The 19443-nt window shown below is 42.5% G+C and overlaps 1 protein-coding gene across 1 annotated transcript in view; it reads right to left on the bottom strand.

The window, feature by feature from the left end:
• Positions 1 to 6630: 6630 nt before the first annotated feature.
• The window catches only part of adamts5 (ADAM metallopeptidase with thrombospondin type 1 motif, 5 (aggrecanase-2)), a 28636-nt gene continuing 15823 nt past the window's right edge, over positions 6631 to 19443 (bottom strand). Inside the window, exons 3-8 of the mRNA XM_080758461.1 lie at positions 19140 to 19307; positions 14895 to 15178; positions 11940 to 12123; positions 11144 to 11319; positions 10563 to 10738; positions 6631 to 10126 (exon numbers count right to left, since the gene is read on the bottom strand). Coding sequence (XP_080614587.1) covers positions 9490 to 10126; positions 10563 to 10738; positions 11144 to 11319; positions 11940 to 12123; positions 14895 to 15178; positions 19140 to 19307 — 1625 coding nt within the window. The 3' untranslated portion in view covers positions 6631 to 9489. The remainder of the gene's footprint in view (positions 10127 to 10562; positions 10739 to 11143; positions 11320 to 11939; positions 12124 to 14894; positions 15179 to 19139; positions 19308 to 19443) is intronic.

The raw sequence follows: 19443 nt of genomic DNA, 5'->3' as shown, positions 1-19443 counted from the left end.
TGTGTTTCTCAGTCACACATCCAGCCGGTTCAGGGGTCTTTATATCCCCCCATCCCCGGCGCGGGACCAGCCCCTTTCCTGAAAAACCCCTTTGATCTGTGCGAAGGGGCCCAAAGTAACTCCTCCGTGCGTAAACGATAACGCACGCGCAACGCAACGCCCTGGAGCGTTGCCATAATAAATCAGTCAAGCACGAGAGCTATGCTCCGTCGTACGACGGTGCGTTTGAGCCCAATTCTTTTAGAGAGTGAGAGTTCTTCTCCTCGCTCTACTTGTTCCATACTTTGTGAGACCACACATCAATTTGGAATAATTATGACTTTATTCCACGTCCAGTGTCATAATAAGCACTGTCAAATAATACTGTATGTCGTTCCGTGTCGAGACTAGGCCAGGAATAAAGGACCCAAGCGGAGCTGTGCGAGTGTGCGGAACCGTGGCCTGGTCTCCTCGCTCTGTCTACGGGCAGAGGGGCCAGTGAGGAAGGTTCAACCTCTTAAGGTGGAACGGAACGGCCCGGTCTAGGCTATAGTCAACCCCCACCCACCCATGCACACCACCCCAGAACCAGTGATGGAAGGAGTAGTAGGCTACTAGTACATTGTAGAAATAAAAGTCTGGTATAATCAAAAAGAGTCAAACTGCAAAGGTAGGCTATATTGGCATCAATATAGCCTACTGTTGAGAGTAGCAGCTACTAATTATTGATTGAATAGCCTAGTTTATTAGACATAAATGTAAAAACAGCAACAGAGTATAGTCAAACACTTATTCCAAAAGGGACAGGACCTTGTTTCTATTTAGGCCCTATATGCAATCAATTCATAGACATGACATGATGAATAAAATGACAACAAAATTCAATATCATAAAAAAAAAAAGAGACTCCGGTAGTCTGGTAGGCCTAATCAAACAGTTGAGTCAAACTGCAAAGGTATAGGCTATATTGGCTTCAATATAGCCTACTGTTGAGTAGTAGCTGTGTGTGTGTGTGTGTGTGTGTGTGTGTGTGTGTGTGTGTGTGTGTGTGTGAATCCTACCCACTTAAGTGGTAGGCTACTTTGAGTCCACTACTGCTGATAATAATAAAATAATAATCTGATCTACAAGCTCACACCATGTTTTGATGCAAAGCAAAGCAAAGTTACCATGTTTACCCAGGGTAACTGGACTAAGCTCAAGAACTTGTATGCAGCCAAGCCTGCTCATAGAACATTTCATGGTAGGGGTTCAATACCTTGCTCAAGGGCACTTCAACAGTGGTAATTTTAACGTGCCAGTCCGGGGATACGAACTAGCGACCTTCTGATATCAAGACCGCTCCGCAAACCGTTCGGCCACCGCTGCCCCTGCAACACATTGTAAGCTTGTATAAACTAGTCTATTTCTGAAAAATCCAAGTCTAAGATAGGGCTTAATTTGCAGACTAGGCTATATAATCAATAATATAGTCTGATATTGAAATGTGCATTTGGAAAATTACTACTTCACAAATGCAATACAATACAATACAGTGCAGAAGACGTCAATAATAAAACAGACAGAATAATCTAAAAGGAAATGTGCAAGATTATGTCGGTGATGCAAAGACTTGTGAATATATAAAATCAAAAAAGTTGTGATTTAAAAGACTCAACGGAGGGCGCAGACCTAACCTAGTAATGGCTCAAATGAAGGCATACTACCTTAAAAGCAACATCTCATAGAAAAGGAACAGCTGCAATGACGTTATGTTCCACTAGACGGAGCCACCGACACATGCATTTATAACCATAGACATAATGTGTACAACTGTCCGAGTTCAGGCTCCTGAGCGGCCATTTATAAATTCGCCAATAGATGGCACTGCAGGATCACAGGAAAAACAAATGTATGCAGGAATTGTATTCAGTGGTGGACATTAGGCCTAACCATTCCATCAAGTATACTGTACTTGCATAGGGTGTACTGAAGGACGTTTATGTTGTTGAGAATGTACTGTATGTTTGATTGAATACTTTATTTAAATGTTGCAAAAAGTACCAGGTACAGTTGACAAAATGAGTCCTTGTTTCCATTGTGGCCCAGTGTATTCAGTGCATCGAGACATACAATACTTGCAAGAAATCATGAATACTAGGAACAGCAACAAACCTTTTAAACAAAAAGACATTGTGAATGTCATGTCATTATGAATGATCCACTTATGTCCTACTTCAAATGTTCCTACAGTGAAAATATAGCAGATCTACAAGTTCATGATGCGTCGCATCTCAGCACATTGTGTGATCTTGTAGAGCTATTGTTTACTATTATTGATAAAAAAAGATATATACATGCATGGAAAATGAGAAAAAAGTGAATTTTCATACAATACATTGATACTTTTACTCCACTACAATATTTGACAGCTTTAGTTATTACTTTGCAGATTTAGTTTATTACAAAACATACATTAACTAACTAAGCCCTGATTTATACACCAGCTACTTGAAAGTAGCTACAAGCGCACGTCATGTTACAATGTGACACACAATGTGACACAGCTTGATCGGCTATTTTAGGAAATGTGATTCATTCAAATGTATTACAGTTTCAAAAAAATACATTTGGGCCCGTTTAGTAATTATATCGGCAGCACCATTACACTATTAATGTCACACATTCCCTAAGAGACAGACAGTTTTGGAATACAGATGAAATAGCTTAATATCTCATGCAAAACAACTTAATTAAGGACCATGTTATCTAGGGTTGCTAGACGGTTACAAAACCCTTTTGGGTCTAGGGATTGGAGGTTAACAAAAATGATTATGAGGCTGTTGAGCATAGGAGGTGCAAATAACAGAGCCAACACAGTTTCAGAGTCAAAAGGTGAAGTGCTTTTACTCTTAACATTTGAAAAGGTATTTTAGTATTTACATACTGTAGGTTTGCACATGCATACAATGAACTACCAAGGGACACAGGTGTTAATTGACATTTTGCCAAAACTACAAAAGGAGCAGTTAGGGAAGCAGGAGACATACTAACTAAATAACTCATAAGTAGTAAAAGTAACAAAAGCCTGCCTATCTAGTAACTACTCAAACCAAAACATTGTTCAAAAATACATAGGTGGCAAACACCCCGTACCTAGTGTGCTTAACAAGGTTCTTCCTACATGGTGCCTATGTATAGAAGCCTCTGTCTTTCCTGTCCCAAGGCAGAGCATATACAATAGAATTTGCATTGAGAACACTAAAGTACAATGGTTGCTCTGGGAAAATTTAAATCGGTGGAAAAAACAAGGCAACAAGGCTAAAAACAAGTGAACTGGTTGAGAGAGAATGAGGATGAGCTCAGGTGGGAAGCCTTTTATAGACAGCCGATGGTTGTGATTGGATGAGGGTGCGGTCAGGTAATGGGTTGATTGACAGATGAGGTGGTTTAATAGAGCGCCGCAGTCCCGCCCCCTTTCATGACGACGCCAGGCCCAGGAAATGAATCCCAATGGATTTTTCCCATAGACATTTCAAAAAGTATTTATTTAATGACCTTTTAAGCGTCGTACGAAGCCAACTCGAGTCGTGACAAATCATGATAACACACACAATATTTTGGACGAAACAAAAAATTACAAAGAAGAAAAACGACAAAAAAAGTGTTGTAACCTGTCGTTTCTTTCTACTTTATAATTATTTGTTTGGCCCAAAACATTGTGTTTATTGTCATGATTTGTCACGACAAGAGTTGGCTTTTTCTGCGGCGTAAACGTCTTTAAATAAATACTTTCTTAAAAGTCTATGAGGAAAATTAACAGGGATTTATTTTCCGGGTCTCTCGAAAAATTGTGAAGGCTAATTTGACCTTTGGGATGTACACAAATAAGTCGGTATGTCCAAAAGTGTAGTTACTGCACTTTACTAGTTACTGACATGTAGGGCAGTATACACTTACTGTAGGCTACTGTATACTGTATGCTGGTTTATTTACTGTTGAGAACACACACACATTAAAAACCCATTAAAACCGGGAAACAAGGATCTTTGCCTGCAAGCTTGTACATCTGCTATTTTTGGGAAACCACTGCTCAGAGGAAGAGTTATGAAAATACAACAAATTGTGAAAATACTTTGAATTTTCTCCCAGTGTCTGGGGTCCCACATAACATTATTGTAAATATGTTCTGGCATTGAACCCAGGACCTCTCGGTCTCTGCAGCAGCCAGCAGTGCGCTGGAATGTCCACCTCCGGGAATAATAAACTCATGGAAATGTCATGATGTCACCATGTGTTTATCTGACATCCAAATGTTTGTAGAATCGAATACTACTACTACTACTACTACTACTACTACTACTCAACATTTGTGTTTACACATGTTTGTGTTTACACACTTGTCTTCAATGTTTGTGTTACTGTTGACACAAACCCTCAAAGCTGGATAAAAATAAGCCAGATAACTTGTATAATAATTTACAAAGGGCGAGCGCTGGCGCTTTGGGATGGGGGGGGTCAGATTAACATATGGAATCCATTCTGTACTCGCCATATATGGAGTGTACAGGATTTGATGAGGTCAGATCAACATATGGAATGTCAGATCAGGTCAGCTCCATATATTGAGATCTAAGGGTGACAGGGTCTTGAGTACAGGGTTTGATGAGGTCAGATCAACTTATGGAATGTCAGAACAGATCAGCTTCATATATGGAGATCTAAGGGTGCAGCAGCGGGGTAAGTGTCTTGAGTGTACAGGGTTTGATGAGGGCCCAGGTAGAGCCGGGCCTTAATTTTCTGGCCTGTTGAGAACTCTGATAATAACTTCAGGGCCGGCCCGTCTAGGGTTTGAATGAACACGTATCAGTCAAAAGGGCGACATCGAAGAGGAAGGACGGGTGCTGGCCGGCTCCATATATGCAGATCTAGGTGATGATCCAGTCTTCTCCATGTATGGCTATCCAGGGTTTGATGAGGTCAGTGTTGTGATCTTCATAGAGACGGCCATATATGGTGGCGTGACATGTCACAAGGCGTGACCATATACTGTATGGAGGCTTGACACGAAACGCACCAATCTCAGTAAAATGACATTGAATGTAAAATGTAATGTTACTGTAAATTAAATAAACTCATGCCATGAACCGTGTCCTGTCCGATTGGCAGGAAATGCCAGTGCTGAGGCCAATGAGTTAGTAAGTCCAATTATGGAAGTCAGCCCATATCAGAGTGGCATAAAATGAAATCAATTCATCATATGAAAGAGTATCAATCTCTATGAAGGGCAGAATAGACCAGTTTCACCTGAAGTGGGGTAGAGATTCCTTATCTATGATAAGATAACACTTTGTATTGTAAAGTTCGTTGTTCAGTGAGATTGCTGACAACCCAAAAGAGACTTGACATTGACTTGTTTCAAGGTGATATTTGGTGTATTTATTTCCACATTTCCAGAAACCATGGTTCTGACAAAACAGGAGAAAAATTGAGCATATCAATACTCAGCATTTAACCGATAAAGTCAGGTATTATTGCAATACATTGACTAACTCAAAACATATAACTCAAAGCATAATACAGTAATTAAGTAATACAGTAAACAAGAGCTTACATTTTGTCAGTGACGCATGGCTTGGGTCTGGAGTGGAGAGCTGTGTGAGTGAACTGTGTGTGGGTGAGGGTTTGTAGGGGAACACACCTGAGCTGGCAATGGCAATCAGCCCAGAGTGCTGATGGCAGACACCTGTGAGTGATTGGTGCAGTTGTGGTGGTGGAAGGGAAGTTGAGTGAGTTTTGTCCACCAGAGGCTGCCATTTGGATTGTCTGAGGAAATTCTCAACCCTTCGTAATGACAGACTACTGGCTGCCCCCCCCCCCCCCCCCCATACTGTAGAGATCCTTGCCTGCTCACATGGTTTCATTGTGTATAATTAATCTTGTATCGTTTCCGTTTATTTTTGTTGTCCCACTTTGCATATTGTGTTGCTATATCTGTTCTGTTTGTGGTTATTGTTGATTTGTGTTGTTGGTGCCGTTCTGTTTATCTAATAAAATACTAATCACAGAAATTATAATTTAATAAGCTATAATAACAATAACTCTAGAATGTTGAATCACATTGAGAGAGGAATTGAGAGGGTTTACCACCAGCTGCATTCTGGCTCAAACTGAGACGTCACGTAAACAACTCTTAATGTAATTTATTCCAGAGTTCAGTGAAGACATTCCATTGTTGGAATGCAAATAAGTACATTTTAATCGAATACAGTAGGCCATCTTGAGTACAATGTTGAGGTGCTCTTCTTTACTTGAGTATTCCCTTCTTTGTGTTTGTATATCTTATTTTTCCAGTAAGATGTTGAATACATTACTTGTATGCAATGTACATCATGTACATCAGGGATTGTACATCATAACTCACCCCACAGGGTCCCCAGATAACTGAGTGTACAAATGGAACCAAGTGGACCCCTCAAGGAACCGTGAGGGTCCCTGGACCACACCTTGAGACCCACTGGTGTAGTAGTGTTTCCAGTGAGCTAAGATACACAATATCAGCACCCTGACTCAGAGCTGTCAATTAGTATCATTCATTGGTAACACCTGTGAAGGAAGTAGGCCTAATGTAATACATCACATCCAAGATAAAATGAACCACAAACACACAGATATATTTAAATATATAGATTTTTTATGTACATATATTCATGATGACTAGAAGAGAACAACAACTATTTTCTTACAAAGGAATGATTCTGCACAGTCATAGTTCTACGTTAAATAGTAATTTGATACAAAATTACTATAATAAATAAAACTCATCCCGTTTTTTCTGTTTTTAATTCACACATACCAGTTGTACAAACAATAAATTATTAATTCAGTGCTGCTTTGCTGTCTTTTTGCGTAAGGTTGTTTTTCCCAATGGAAGAATCTGAAAAAAAGGTGTGTGTGTGTGTGTGTGTGTGTGTGTGTGTGTGTGCGTGCGTGCATGTAAATACATGCACAGAGTGGTGGAAAGTAACTAATTCAATTAGTACGGTGGGACTTAATTACAATATTGAGGTACTTTTACTTTACTTTATTTGCTGAATTAGGAAATGTACTCAAATGCTCTATACTGTGGCAAAAATTGACACACAAACAGGCTACATTTGCCAAGCTCACACCGTGTCACATAATAGATTTTAGACAACTTTTTATTTTACTTATTACTTATTATTACTTATTACTACTAGTTTTTTGTTGTTTTGGGGGTATATAAATGTTCTTGTTTGCCTATACAGGGATGCCTTGTTGAAAGTGGTTAACTACTTGACCTCAGCTCCTCCAAATTGCCATTTGAGGACGCAGACGTCTTCGGGATCCCGCTAGAATTAAGGAGTGCGGAGGAGGAGGAAGACATTTGGGTATTGGAATTCGGGGGAGAGAGAGAGAGAGAGAGAGAGAGAGAGAGAGAGAGAGAGAGAGAGAGAGAGAGAGACACACAGACAGCACGCAAAAGACAGCTTCAGAGTTGAATTGTACATGGATGCATATAACTCCTCTTGATGTTAGATAACCCAGGGGCTATACATTGTCAACACTAGCATCAATTTTGACAGACAGACAGACAGACAGACAGACAGACAGACAGACAGACAGACAGACAGACAGACAGACAGACAGACAGACAGACAGAATTGAAACTGGGGTGAAATGGCGATCTGTGGGGCACACATGCGCACACGCACGCACGCACACAAGTCAAGCGTTCATATCATGAACCTCCAGAAAACACTAGCAGAATGTAACTGTCACCCTTCCAGAAAGGTTTTGTCTTTCCAATTAAGGATACAGGTCCCACTCTGTAGTGAGTGTAAATTTTACTCTGAGAGTGTGCAAATATTTGCACACTCTCAGAGTTATAGTCCCATAAGAGTAAATTTAGACTCCTAGTGGTCCCCAGACCAGACATTGAGAAGTTTAACCAATGGTCTCTAAGCCCATATGCTTTATTTCCTGGTACCCAGGAAACTACCCAGGACTGATGGACCAATAAAAAATAGGTAAGGGAAAGGGCACGGGGGGTTGCGATTGCGATTGGACGATAACAGAGACGATAAAGGAACACTTTCCGTGGGAGGAGCTCTTGTCCGCACACACAAACAAGACGAAGGGACGGACAGGGTGTGAGGTTCGAATCCTGATAAAAAAAAAGGTAATTCGCACCACGGCGACAATAATTATCGCTTTTAGTTTTCTTTTTTGTGATTGACAGATACATTGACAGCCAATCGAAATGCATCAGAGGGACATCTGGGATGCAATCAGTTTCGTTCACCATCGGAAAGTCTAGTCGTGAACGGAAATGACGAGGTGATTATGAACGGCTAACGCTAGGCTACGGCATATAGCATATAGGCTACGGCTATCTCGCCTCCTTATAATTAATAACCAGTCAGATTATCCATATTATTATATCCTATTGCATGTGTCTTGCTCTCTCTGCTTCCGCTAGGGGCTCTGATACGTTTGGTGCCACTGTTGACAGTTATCCTCGGTCATCCATTCGGGACGTAACGTTAATGTTCGCAACGTTTGGCAGCGTCTCTCGTGGCTTTAGACAGCGCGCCTCTGTCGTTTTAACCGTTAAATTTTTTTGTTTTGTTTTCTTCTGTGCGTGTTCCCAAGGGTGCAAAAATACGTATAAACCAGGCTTTAAACTCCACAGTGGCCAGAGCAAGGCGTCACACAAGATGGCGTCTAAAAGAAACAACACGACACACACAACATTACACAGGGGAATACACGCTAAACCTCCCCGACATGCAGGAGGACAGGGCCGGCCGGGACGGTTCCGTAGCTATCATCCACAAGTGCGTGACATGTAAGTGACGTTGTGTAAAGTGACGACGCATGACAGCGCTCGTCAAATCAGTCCACACATTTGTCCATCGTGTGTCAATATGTCCTCATTAATTGTGCTGTGCGCGTCCTTTACGATTCAAAGTCCTTTTCCCTGTCATATTCAAAGTCCTTTTCCCTGTCATATTGTTGCTGTCGGGCAGAAACCTTGTATTTATATTTCAACTTTTGTCATGTTTCATTTCATTCATTCATGTCCTACTTGGTTGTATTAGAATTAGAGTGTCGCACAAACGTACAGTAGCTGAAATCTACGATTGACAAGATCACAGCATCGCCACTCGTTATGAGCTTGTAGATTGCCAATTTCCGCTACATTTGAAAAAAGGTTCAACTGGTTAAATGTGTCTGTGGGTTTTTATAAAAAAATGTAACCAATGAAAAGTATTAACAAGAGCTTGTGTCTAAATAATAATTGGAACACAATTATTTTTTCTATTTCTTGAAAAACTAACCGTTTCGGACATACAAGGTTTCCATGCGACATCGGCAACACGTAGTCGAGTCCGGTTCGAGAGTTCGGTGCCTGGTTCGGCCCGTTCCAGTCCACGTCCAACATCACGATAAATCGCTAAGAGGAGCGTATTTTTTCCCCTCGCCGGATCAAGGCGATAAGGTTACTCAGCATTTCTTCACCAGACAGTGTTTGAACGCGGACGGCCGTGCTGCCAGGGTGCAACCCTTGGACAGTTTTCCCTGGGGGTCCTTACACTGCACCGTGCGGCTCTGCCACCCCGTGTCACAAGTCCTGGAGCAGCTCATCCACGGTCCTGTCACCCACTGGGGCCCCGGGGGCGGCGTGGAAGCGCTCGGAGGCGCGGGAGTGGACGCAGGCGCCGCGGTGGCTAGCTTTGTGGTTGTCGAGACCGTCGTGCTGGTGGTGCCGAGCATAGGGGACAACCGTGGCTCCTTAAGGGGGGTCCGACGGGGCATGAAGAAACTGTAGCGGATGTCCAGGGGCTTCTTGGCGTCCGTGGCGAGGATCTGCACCACCAGGGCCTCCCGCAGGGCGCCAGGCCCCATGCTGTGCAGCCACTCGTCACGCTGACTCCAGCCACTGTAGTTCAAGACAGAGCCGTTGAGAGGGATGACCGTCTCGGAGGTGGAGATCATGAACTTGCCGTTGAGGAGGTATTCGCCATTGGGCCGGCGCAGAGCCAGGTAGGCCGTGTAGCGGGTCTGGTCCTTGGCTTTGTGCTGGCGGACCTTGATATGGGTGGAGCCCTCTGGGATCTTAACCACGTCTGTGTAGCCCTTACTGTGAGAGGACAGAGACAGAGAGGTCACATTCAGCTGTGGAAAAAGTATGCTCAAGTACAATATACTCAAAAGTTATATCTAACAAAGTACATTTACCACTTGAGCCCTCTAGCCTTATATATGTATACATTTCTCTGTCTACACAGACAGGAGTTTCCCTGGTTGGACGTAACGCGTGGAAGGAACACGTTATTCCAACCAGTTCCTTTCCCCTCCATCAGACACCGTGGCTGCGAACAAGTCTTTCCTCCACTGCTGGCCAGCGGGAGGTCGTTTTAGAGACCAGGATTACCGCATGTTTTTGTGAGGGTACCTACCCTATAGGCCCTATAGGGTAGGTACCCTCACAAAAACATGTATATGTGTACATAGTATAGGGGATGCGGGGAGAACATGCAAACTCTAAAAAAAACAAAAAACAAAAAAACACTTACCTCTTCTTGGTGAAGTTCCCCAGCACTCGGATGCAGCCTGTGCTGTCTCCCCCACAGATTCCACACTTATCGAACTGCAGCTTGGAGCCGATGATCCCGTCGCAGCCCGTCCTCACACACTTCCCCTTAACGCACACTGAGCTGCTGTAAGGGCGGCACTCTGTACCGTCCGTCACCTGCAGAGGGAGACAAAGCTTTCAATGTGAACATATAGCTACAGTATAACATGTCGTATTAGTTAGGTTAGGTTAGGTTAGCAGTTGTGCAAAGTAACTAAGTACTCAAAGTATTTACTTACGGTACTGTACTGTACTGTAGTTTTTCAATATTCTTTCAGTACTTTGAATTACTTACTCCACTACATCGCAGAGACAAATATGGTACATTTACTCCACTACGCCTATTTGAAAACCTTAGTTACTAGTTACTCTGAAGATTTTGATTATTATTACAAAACGTACATTAACCAACATTTCCGCATAATGAGTAATGCCTTCTGAATTACTCTAGGTACTTTAAGAACACATTGAGGCCAATGCATTTGCACTTTCACTTGCAAGTAAAGTCAAAGTTGAACTCACCCTCTGAGAGAACACCACGTAGTATCCGGTGCCTTTAGCTCGGCAGGTCAGCTTGCACACATCTTTGGGAAGGACTCCAGCGAACTTAGGCACCCACTCCACGAAGGTCTTCACCCCTTTGGGGTCTGTCTGGGGACCGTTGCGCACCTCGCACTGCTCCTGGCGGAAACTCTTAGCTGAAATAAAAAATATTATCAATCATAAAAAACGAATTGATTAACCACTTAACCCAGCAAATGCTATACAAATATAGTTTATTATTATTATTATTATTATTGGGTCTGCTAACAAAACAGCTTAGACACATAACTTTTTTTTAAAGTGTACAAGACAATATAACAGTAAGAATAAGAACGAAGGAATTGCCTCCTGGTCATTGATAGTCTCTTAATTAAAAAAATAAACTGACTTTAATAAACATGAAAATACATTTTCAGGTCAAATTGGTATCAATTTGACTCAAGTCAGGATAGACAACTGAGACAGGACACAGATTAACCCATTCTGACCTGGCACCCATTTTGGTGTTAGCATCATGTTATGCTTTAGCTATTGAAAAATAGCAGATCTACAAGCTCATAGCGCGCCACCGAGTGGCGCGCTATGAGCTTGTAGGTCTGCTATTTTTGAAAAATCGAACAACAACTGACATTTTTAGAATCTGATCTCAGGTCAGAATGGGTTCATCAGACCAGTGTGTGTCCAGTGGAAACCTCGTATGAATCTGATCTCAGGTCAGAATGGGTTAAACAAGTGAAACTGGAGCTGTGAACACTGTAAAAAATGGAACACTCACCGGCCGGGGGGCACGGCGCGACGTGGCAGGAGCGGTAGATGGCTCTCTTCCCCGTGCAGTAGCGGCCGTTGTTGCGCGGTGGCGGGTTGTTGCACAGGCGCTGGGCGAACTGCACGCCCCCGCCGCACGACCTGCTGCACCCGCCCCACGCCCCCCACGAACTCCAGCTGCCGTGGTTTGATGCCTGGAAGAGAGAGAGAGAGAGAGAGAGAGAGAGAGAGAGGATGGGTGTCAGTTACAGTAACCTCCACTTAAACCCCAGCATCCATATTGTGGGGGAAGCTTTGGCGATTAATAAGCTCACAAAAACATAAAGCAGAACATACACTAGCATAGAGCCCTGAGGGACTCCACTCAAGGACTCCACTCAACCATACTGCATGGGTTCATATGTTTTAAGCCTTGTTGTCAGAGATCCTACTATATATATATATATATATATATATATATATATATATATATATATATATATATACTGATAATATATATATATATTATCAGTATATATATTGTATCTATTATGCCTTGTGTCTGGTTCATGATTTCATGTCCAGTCGGGGTTTAGTAGCTGAAATTGAGCTTTGTTCTCTTGACTGAATGACATAATTGTGAGCTGTAAAGTGTTTGGCAGGTCATTGTCATTGAAACAGGTGACTCTCACCCCCAATACGAATAAACGCACACACGCAGGCAAGCACGCACGCATGCACACCATAAACTAAATCAAAAAGTGAACTTGGAAACAGTGACAGAAAGAAATGAAAACTGTACTAACCTTGAACGGACATGATGAAGCGATACAGCCGAGTGGAGGGGAGGATGAAAGAGAGGGGTGGGGGGGGGGGGGGTCAGGGAGGAGAAGATGGGATGGAGGGATAGATGGGGGGGGATGAAAGAGGGAGGGAGAGAGAGAAAAAGAGAGGGCAGATAAGAGAGGATAATTAGCTTTTCTCATTAAGCACTTTGGAAGTCAGACTGGCTGTCAGCCAGGTCACATGTTGGAGGGAATCCCCCCTTTAGAGAGATGCGTGTGTGTGTGTGTGTGTGTGTGTGTGTGTGTGTGTGTGTGTGTGCGTGCGTGCGTGCGTGCGTGCGTGCGTGCGTGCGTGCGTGCGTGCGAGAGATGGAAAGGGAGAGAGAAATACAGTAGGCTATATTGTGGAAGTACCATTACCACAAAGTTAAATAAAAAGTAGTCAAATTATTTTTAGAAAAATAATAAGAGCTTGTAGACCTGCTTGTTTTCAAATTGATAAAGTCATGGTGATAGAGGCAGTGTGCTATATGGGCAGTGGTGGAAAAGTTTCAATACTGCAATACAGAAATACTAGATACTCACTCTATACTCATTCAAAATGCAAATTGAGTAAAAGTACAAAATGATTGGCATCAAAATGTATTTAAAGTAGGCTACCAAAAGTAAAAGTAGGCCCACTCATTATACAGAATGTTCAAGTTTTCAAATGTGTAATTTCTTTTGTTGAAAATAGCAGCTCTTCAAGCTCACAATGCGTCGATGCTATTTTCAGATGGTGGAGTAAATAATCAAGTAAAGTAGCCTAGTAAAGTAACTAAGTACTACAGTACTACAGTAAATGTACTTTACACCACTGGCTATGGGCCTATGACCGCATGTGGTAAAATCAGCCCTCCCTCACAGGGTCTCGTCAAAGCCACATCACACAGTTATTTTGGCTCCAATAAGCCTGGATTTATGCTTCACTTAAAAAAAAAAAAAAAAATGAAAACATTTGACCGTTTAAAAAAAAGTGGCGACAAGTTGATCCTTTTGATCGAGCATGTATCCGACTGCAACCGCCAGTGTCGCGAGCGGAGCGAGAGTGGCGGTTGGATTTTATTATTCATGTTTTCATAAAAGAACTGTCGTAGTGTGGCTACGCAACCAAAGAATTCTGAACAAATATCGTATAAAAAAATTAAATAAAGAAAGAAAAAATGAAGATGTTTTTCTCAGTTCATTGGCTTGGGGCTCTGTTTACAATAGAATTCAGCAATTCTTTCGAGACTGTTTATATGTGTATTTGACTGTTGAGAGAGAGAGAGAGAGAGAGAGAGAGAGAGACAGACAGAGTACACATGAACTCTAAACAATAACCAACAATTAGATGTTGAATACAAACCCTAACCTCACAAAAATGAATCCTATAATAATATAATAATAAAACCATATAATCCTAACCTCACAAAGCTAAAAAACTAAAACCGTAGTCTTTTAGTCTTGGTCAACAAAAGTAACCCTGCCTTAAAGAACCTAAAACATAATTCCCAAGACTCGTATTCAACCAAGATGTACTGTGCTTCATACATAAACACATTTGTAAGGTACAGAGCACTCCTTAACCTAGAAACCTAAACCTCACAAAATAATAATCTTAAAACCACGCCTATCGGGTAGAAAGAATCGGGAAACAATGTAGTGCCTCAAAGAAAATGTAGGATAGCATCTACTGTAGGCTATACATCAAAATAACATGCTGTCTAAATAGCATGATGCACAACTGTATACCGGGTAATTATAAACCTAGCAACCTAGAGAGAGAGAGAGAGAGAGAGAGAGAGAGGGGTCAATGGAATGCTATAAAACATTGGACAGGATACAAACAAGCGCCTTCAAAACGGCATGTGACAAATAAACACTTACAAACATTCTTTTCTTCTTTCACCTACTATTTGTTTTTTTCTCTTAGGCACGCACAAGCAGTCACGCAGTATCATCTGGCAACTCAAATCCCCATCAGATCACTTAAAACCACATCGCTGTGGTGTTCACACTGCACTCTCTTGAAGTCGCCTTGAATTCGGTTATCGACTTAACCCATTAGAACCCGGGAAAGCAGCTTGTACGTAGTTGACTATACGACTAAAACTGAATCAAAATTTGCCGTCAAAATCAACACAGCCAACCAACTCGAGCCACACCATGCAGGGTCTTACCGAGTAGTGTCTCTTGCGGGTTTTGTCCACACACTTCCCCTGCAGACATATGCGTCCCTTCCCGCACGGTGTGCCCTCCACGGCGGGCAGCTTCTTGGTCAGACACACCATCTGGCCCTGGCGGATGACGGCGCACCACAGCCGCGCGCACACGTCCATGCCGGGGCACACCGTGTACTCGGGGCCGAACGCCAGCCGGCACTGGCGCACGGCGTCGTAGCTCTGCCCCGGCAGCTCCTCGGGGCCCAGCAGTGGCTGGCGGGGAGGGTCCAGCAGGCACTCGGCTGTACGAGGAGGAAAAGACCACAATTTTGGAATTAAGCGATATTCGGCGCCGCTACCAACGCTGTCGTGCCAATTATCCCAGTAAAGCACAGCCTCTTGTCGAATATTTTGAGATTATACAACAGTTACCCCTTAAAACAACGTAAACTAAATTTCATTGTTACTAAGATATTTGGAGGAGACTATTCCGGACCGGGAGCCCGGCTCTGTTGGCATTTGAATCGTCTTCCATTTCAAGTATACTGTATTTGTTTCTACAGCGTCTACAAAGGACTGTGAGTTGAACTGTGTCTGTTACTGCACGGAGACCGGAATCATCGCATTGCGGAGCGACGCACATTTCATGTAACGTTTTATTCAATGTCAAGTTCACGGTTATGGGTTAAGTTCATGGTTTCAAGGTAAAATTTGCAGCTACAATTTAAAAGGGTTTAAGGTGAATTCATAGTCAGGGAGAGAGATAGGGAGCAGGTTCGTTTTTGAAAACAATTGAAGGGAATTATTTTAGGTAGTATTTAATTTGTTTGATTAAAGAGTTCATATAATTATACCAGCTATAATTCATAGGTTTATTGAAGTGGTTTATTTTGGGTAAAAGCCATTTGGGTTTTGTAACATTTGTGTATTGTGTCAACACAACAGGTATTTTTGTTATTTTAAAAGGTAACTAAGCCTTGTCTCGTATTTCTCTAAGACAAGTCAAGACAGTCTTTTTTTTTGTTCATGTCTTTGTCAACTTTTGAAACACACTTTCACAATGAAAAAAAGGGAATCATTATATATAAAAGAATATTAAAAAAGACAAAAAACTGTTAAAGTTCTATTCCCATTTAAAACGTTGGGTCAAACGTCTGGGTCAGTTATTTCCACTGTGAATGTATTGCATTTAAAGGTAACAGTTTTTTCAGCCGAGTACAGGAAGTGTCACCCAACACAGTTAAACCTTTTGGTAGCTACCTAGACCATGCAAACTCAATACACCCCAATTAGGCAGACTGTTGGGGTGCTACACTTAGTTTTGGATCAGTTACAGTGCTCTCTCTCTCTCTCTTTTACAGTAATACTTCAGGCATCATGCTGTACGCACATCATGTGAGAGCATTACAGTGCACTTAAAACAATGAAGCATCGTTCAGTAGAGCTGCCAGGCACCACCAAGTAGGAAGTGCTATTATCGGTGGTGGAGAGTAACTTTTTTTACTACTGGTATTTCCAATTTTCAATACTTTTACGTCTTGTACTCCACTACATCTCAGAGACAAATATTATATTGTACTTTGACTCCACTACAATGATTTGGACATGTCAATTAGTAGTTACTCTAGTTATTACTCTATAGTTGATGCTGAGGTTAACAGTTCTCCAGCTCTCCATGCACAAATACTAATGTATGCCATAGGCAACAACATACACTACATTGCATCTATGCAACTGTCATATTTACTGTACAATTCATGTTTTTCAGAAAATATGTTTTTGTGCAATACCTACTGCCCTGCTTGCTGTGACACACCACATTCTCCCAAGTTAACACCAGTGCATGCATGTGAACGCCATTCCCCCTTTCACCTCTCTCTTACTGGCTGCAGTGCTATGGACTTCACCACTGCGCAGTGTGCACAGCGTTGATCAAGGACCCATGACTGCCACCATGTTTTTGTTGTTGTTTTCTGTTGTTGTGAGCTTGTAGATCAGCTATTCTGTGGCATTTATGCCTGTTATTATTGATAGGTATAGGTAGGCTGGGGAGAAATGGGGAGTGACACGCAGCAAAGACCGTCGGGAATCGGGATCGAGACTCGAAAGTGCAACGCATTGTCAGGCTCCATTCTAGGTGTCGGAACCGTCACACCAACGGCTCCGGCCCGGATGTGCTATTTTAAAATCAGCGTATATTTGGAAACTTGCGAAATGCCGTATTCTGCATAATTAGTAGTTTTGCTTTTGGTACTCTTTTTTTTATGCCAATGCTTTTGTACTACTGAAGTACCTTTTGAATACCAGACTTTTACTTGTAGGTATTTCTACATGGTGGTATTGGTACTTTTACTCGAGAACTTCTTCCACCACTAGCTATCATGTGAACTACACTGGACGTAACAATGTTACACCTTCCAAAATGCCATGCACATAATATGTACAGGTACGTGCAGTTAACTTGAGTTTCCACTTGTCAGGTGCACGATGGAAAACTGCAGGATGTCTTTGTGTCATCCTTTTAGTGTTTTATTGTACTCCTGTGCTGTTTTTGTTCCGTGGAGGTATTGCATGTGGTCCCTGACAATGCATTTAGTAATGTCGGATTTGTTGATTATTTAACTTTTCTTTCCACTAGTTGAGAAACCTAACTGAATGACCTGGTGACCTATGATGACCGTCCATGTAGGCCTAGTCATTTACTGACAAGTTGGAGGTCAAGAAATTCAACAGAAAAAGGGAGTTAGAATCTCAAGGGGTAAGTGCACCGGATTGCCTGGTTGGAGTCGTTATTATTAGGAACTAATTCAAAGTGTTTGCATAGGCGCCCGACAAAGCCAGATGCACCACGGTGGTTTCGAACCCACAGCCTCCGTGGTGGTGGGCAGGGACTTTACCCCTGTTCCACCTGAGCGCTCAATTTTGTTTTTAAGGATTCCATCTTTAAAATCAAACTGCTTCTCCCACCACTGTTGGCCTATATGTGAACTGCGCTGGAACAGCGTTATTCCTTCCAAAAAGTCAGCCAACGACACCGCCTCTCTGGCATTCTGGCTTCTAGGAAAGTTGGCGTGGTAAGCGAGGGCCACGGCCGTCAACAAAGCTGACATTTCCTGCTTTGGTCTAACGGTAGAAATGTGAGCATTTAATGGTTCTCTCACATCAAAGTAAAACCTAAGGGTACCAAAAAAAGAAAGTTTTTTTTCAACCCAGCAAGCTGACAAACACAACTTACGGAAAACAAATTAACGTCATTGGTTGATCGAAATAGTGCAGGGGAAAATATACCCTACTGTATGTAGTATGTACCCACTGGTTGTCAGTTGTGAGGTCCTTGGATCACGAGGGGTCCAAATGGACCCTTACGGGTCTGTAACTCTGAGAGTGTACAAATGGAACCAAATGGACCCCTATGTGTCTGCAACTCTGAGAGTGTACGAATGGAACCAAATGGACCCCTATGTGTCTGCAACTCTGAGAGTGTATACGAATGAAACCAAATGGGCTCTCCAGCCAACATTCCCACACATTCTTTCCAATGCATATTAAAAACCTTTCCAAAGTTTCTCCAACACAGGCCTATTCTACCCATTTGTATTGCAACCATACTGTGCAGAAAAAGGCTGCGTATTATGCAACTTTGGGCTTGTATAATAAGTAGACATTGTAACAAGTCATTTTCAAGCCGTATCATGTCAACGACAACGACCCCAAATTAGTATGTATTTGACCACGGACCCCATCTGAGAGTATGTTATTTACCCCAAAAATGGTCAAGCCACGGATGTTACCGGCAGAGTTGGCACTGTGTTATGTAATATTCTGTATTGTTGGATTAGAAGGAGTCAGTCTGTGCCTGAATGTCATCGTTATTTCCTCGTTTCCATTGAGCAAAATATCTGCTTCCACCTGCTGAAACAGCGCCACTACACTCAATGAGGAAATACAGTGACAGTGACTACCAGCGATGTAACGTATCTGAGTACATTTACACATGTAACATGTAGGTTACTGTACTCAAGTACACCGTTCAGAGCGTGACATGTGTGCGCAACCGCGTCTTAGTTCTACTGGATCTCTTCTCCATTAGTCACTATGGCAATATAAATGGGATGTTGGGGTCCTTGGCATGAGAAACATTGAGAACTACTGATTAGGAGTTGATTAGGAGTTGAGTATCCTACCGGAAGACTCTGCAGGAGTACAGTACAGTACACCCCCTATATGTTTTTATGAACTACAATTTATTTTTGTCATACTCACCATTGCCGTCGTCGAAGAAGTCGGTGATGGTGGCCGAGGTGCAGCGGCTCCACGGTTTGGACGCGTCGATGGAAGTCAGGATGGACGACATTAATCGCTTGTCCCCGCTCGCCGCGAAGCGCTCCTCACAGAACTTACTGTCATCATGGGAGAGACCCAGCAGATGGCCTGGGGAGAGAGAGAGAGAGAGACAGAGAGAGACAGAGAGAGAGGAATTAGCAGAAGTCTTTCTGTTGCCCCTTTCTACTGAAAACTCTAAATTATGAAGCTTATACCCGAAAACACATTTCACCCACTTCTTTAT

Source organism: Protomyctophum bolini (genome assembly GCF_963924005.1).
Source record: "Protomyctophum bolini genome assembly, chromosome: 24".
Taxonomy (NCBI): domain Eukaryota; kingdom Metazoa; phylum Chordata; class Actinopteri; order Myctophiformes; family Myctophidae; genus Protomyctophum; species Protomyctophum bolini.
Note: the sequence above shows the minus strand (reverse complement) of the source record. Positions and strands in the feature narration are given on the sequence as shown.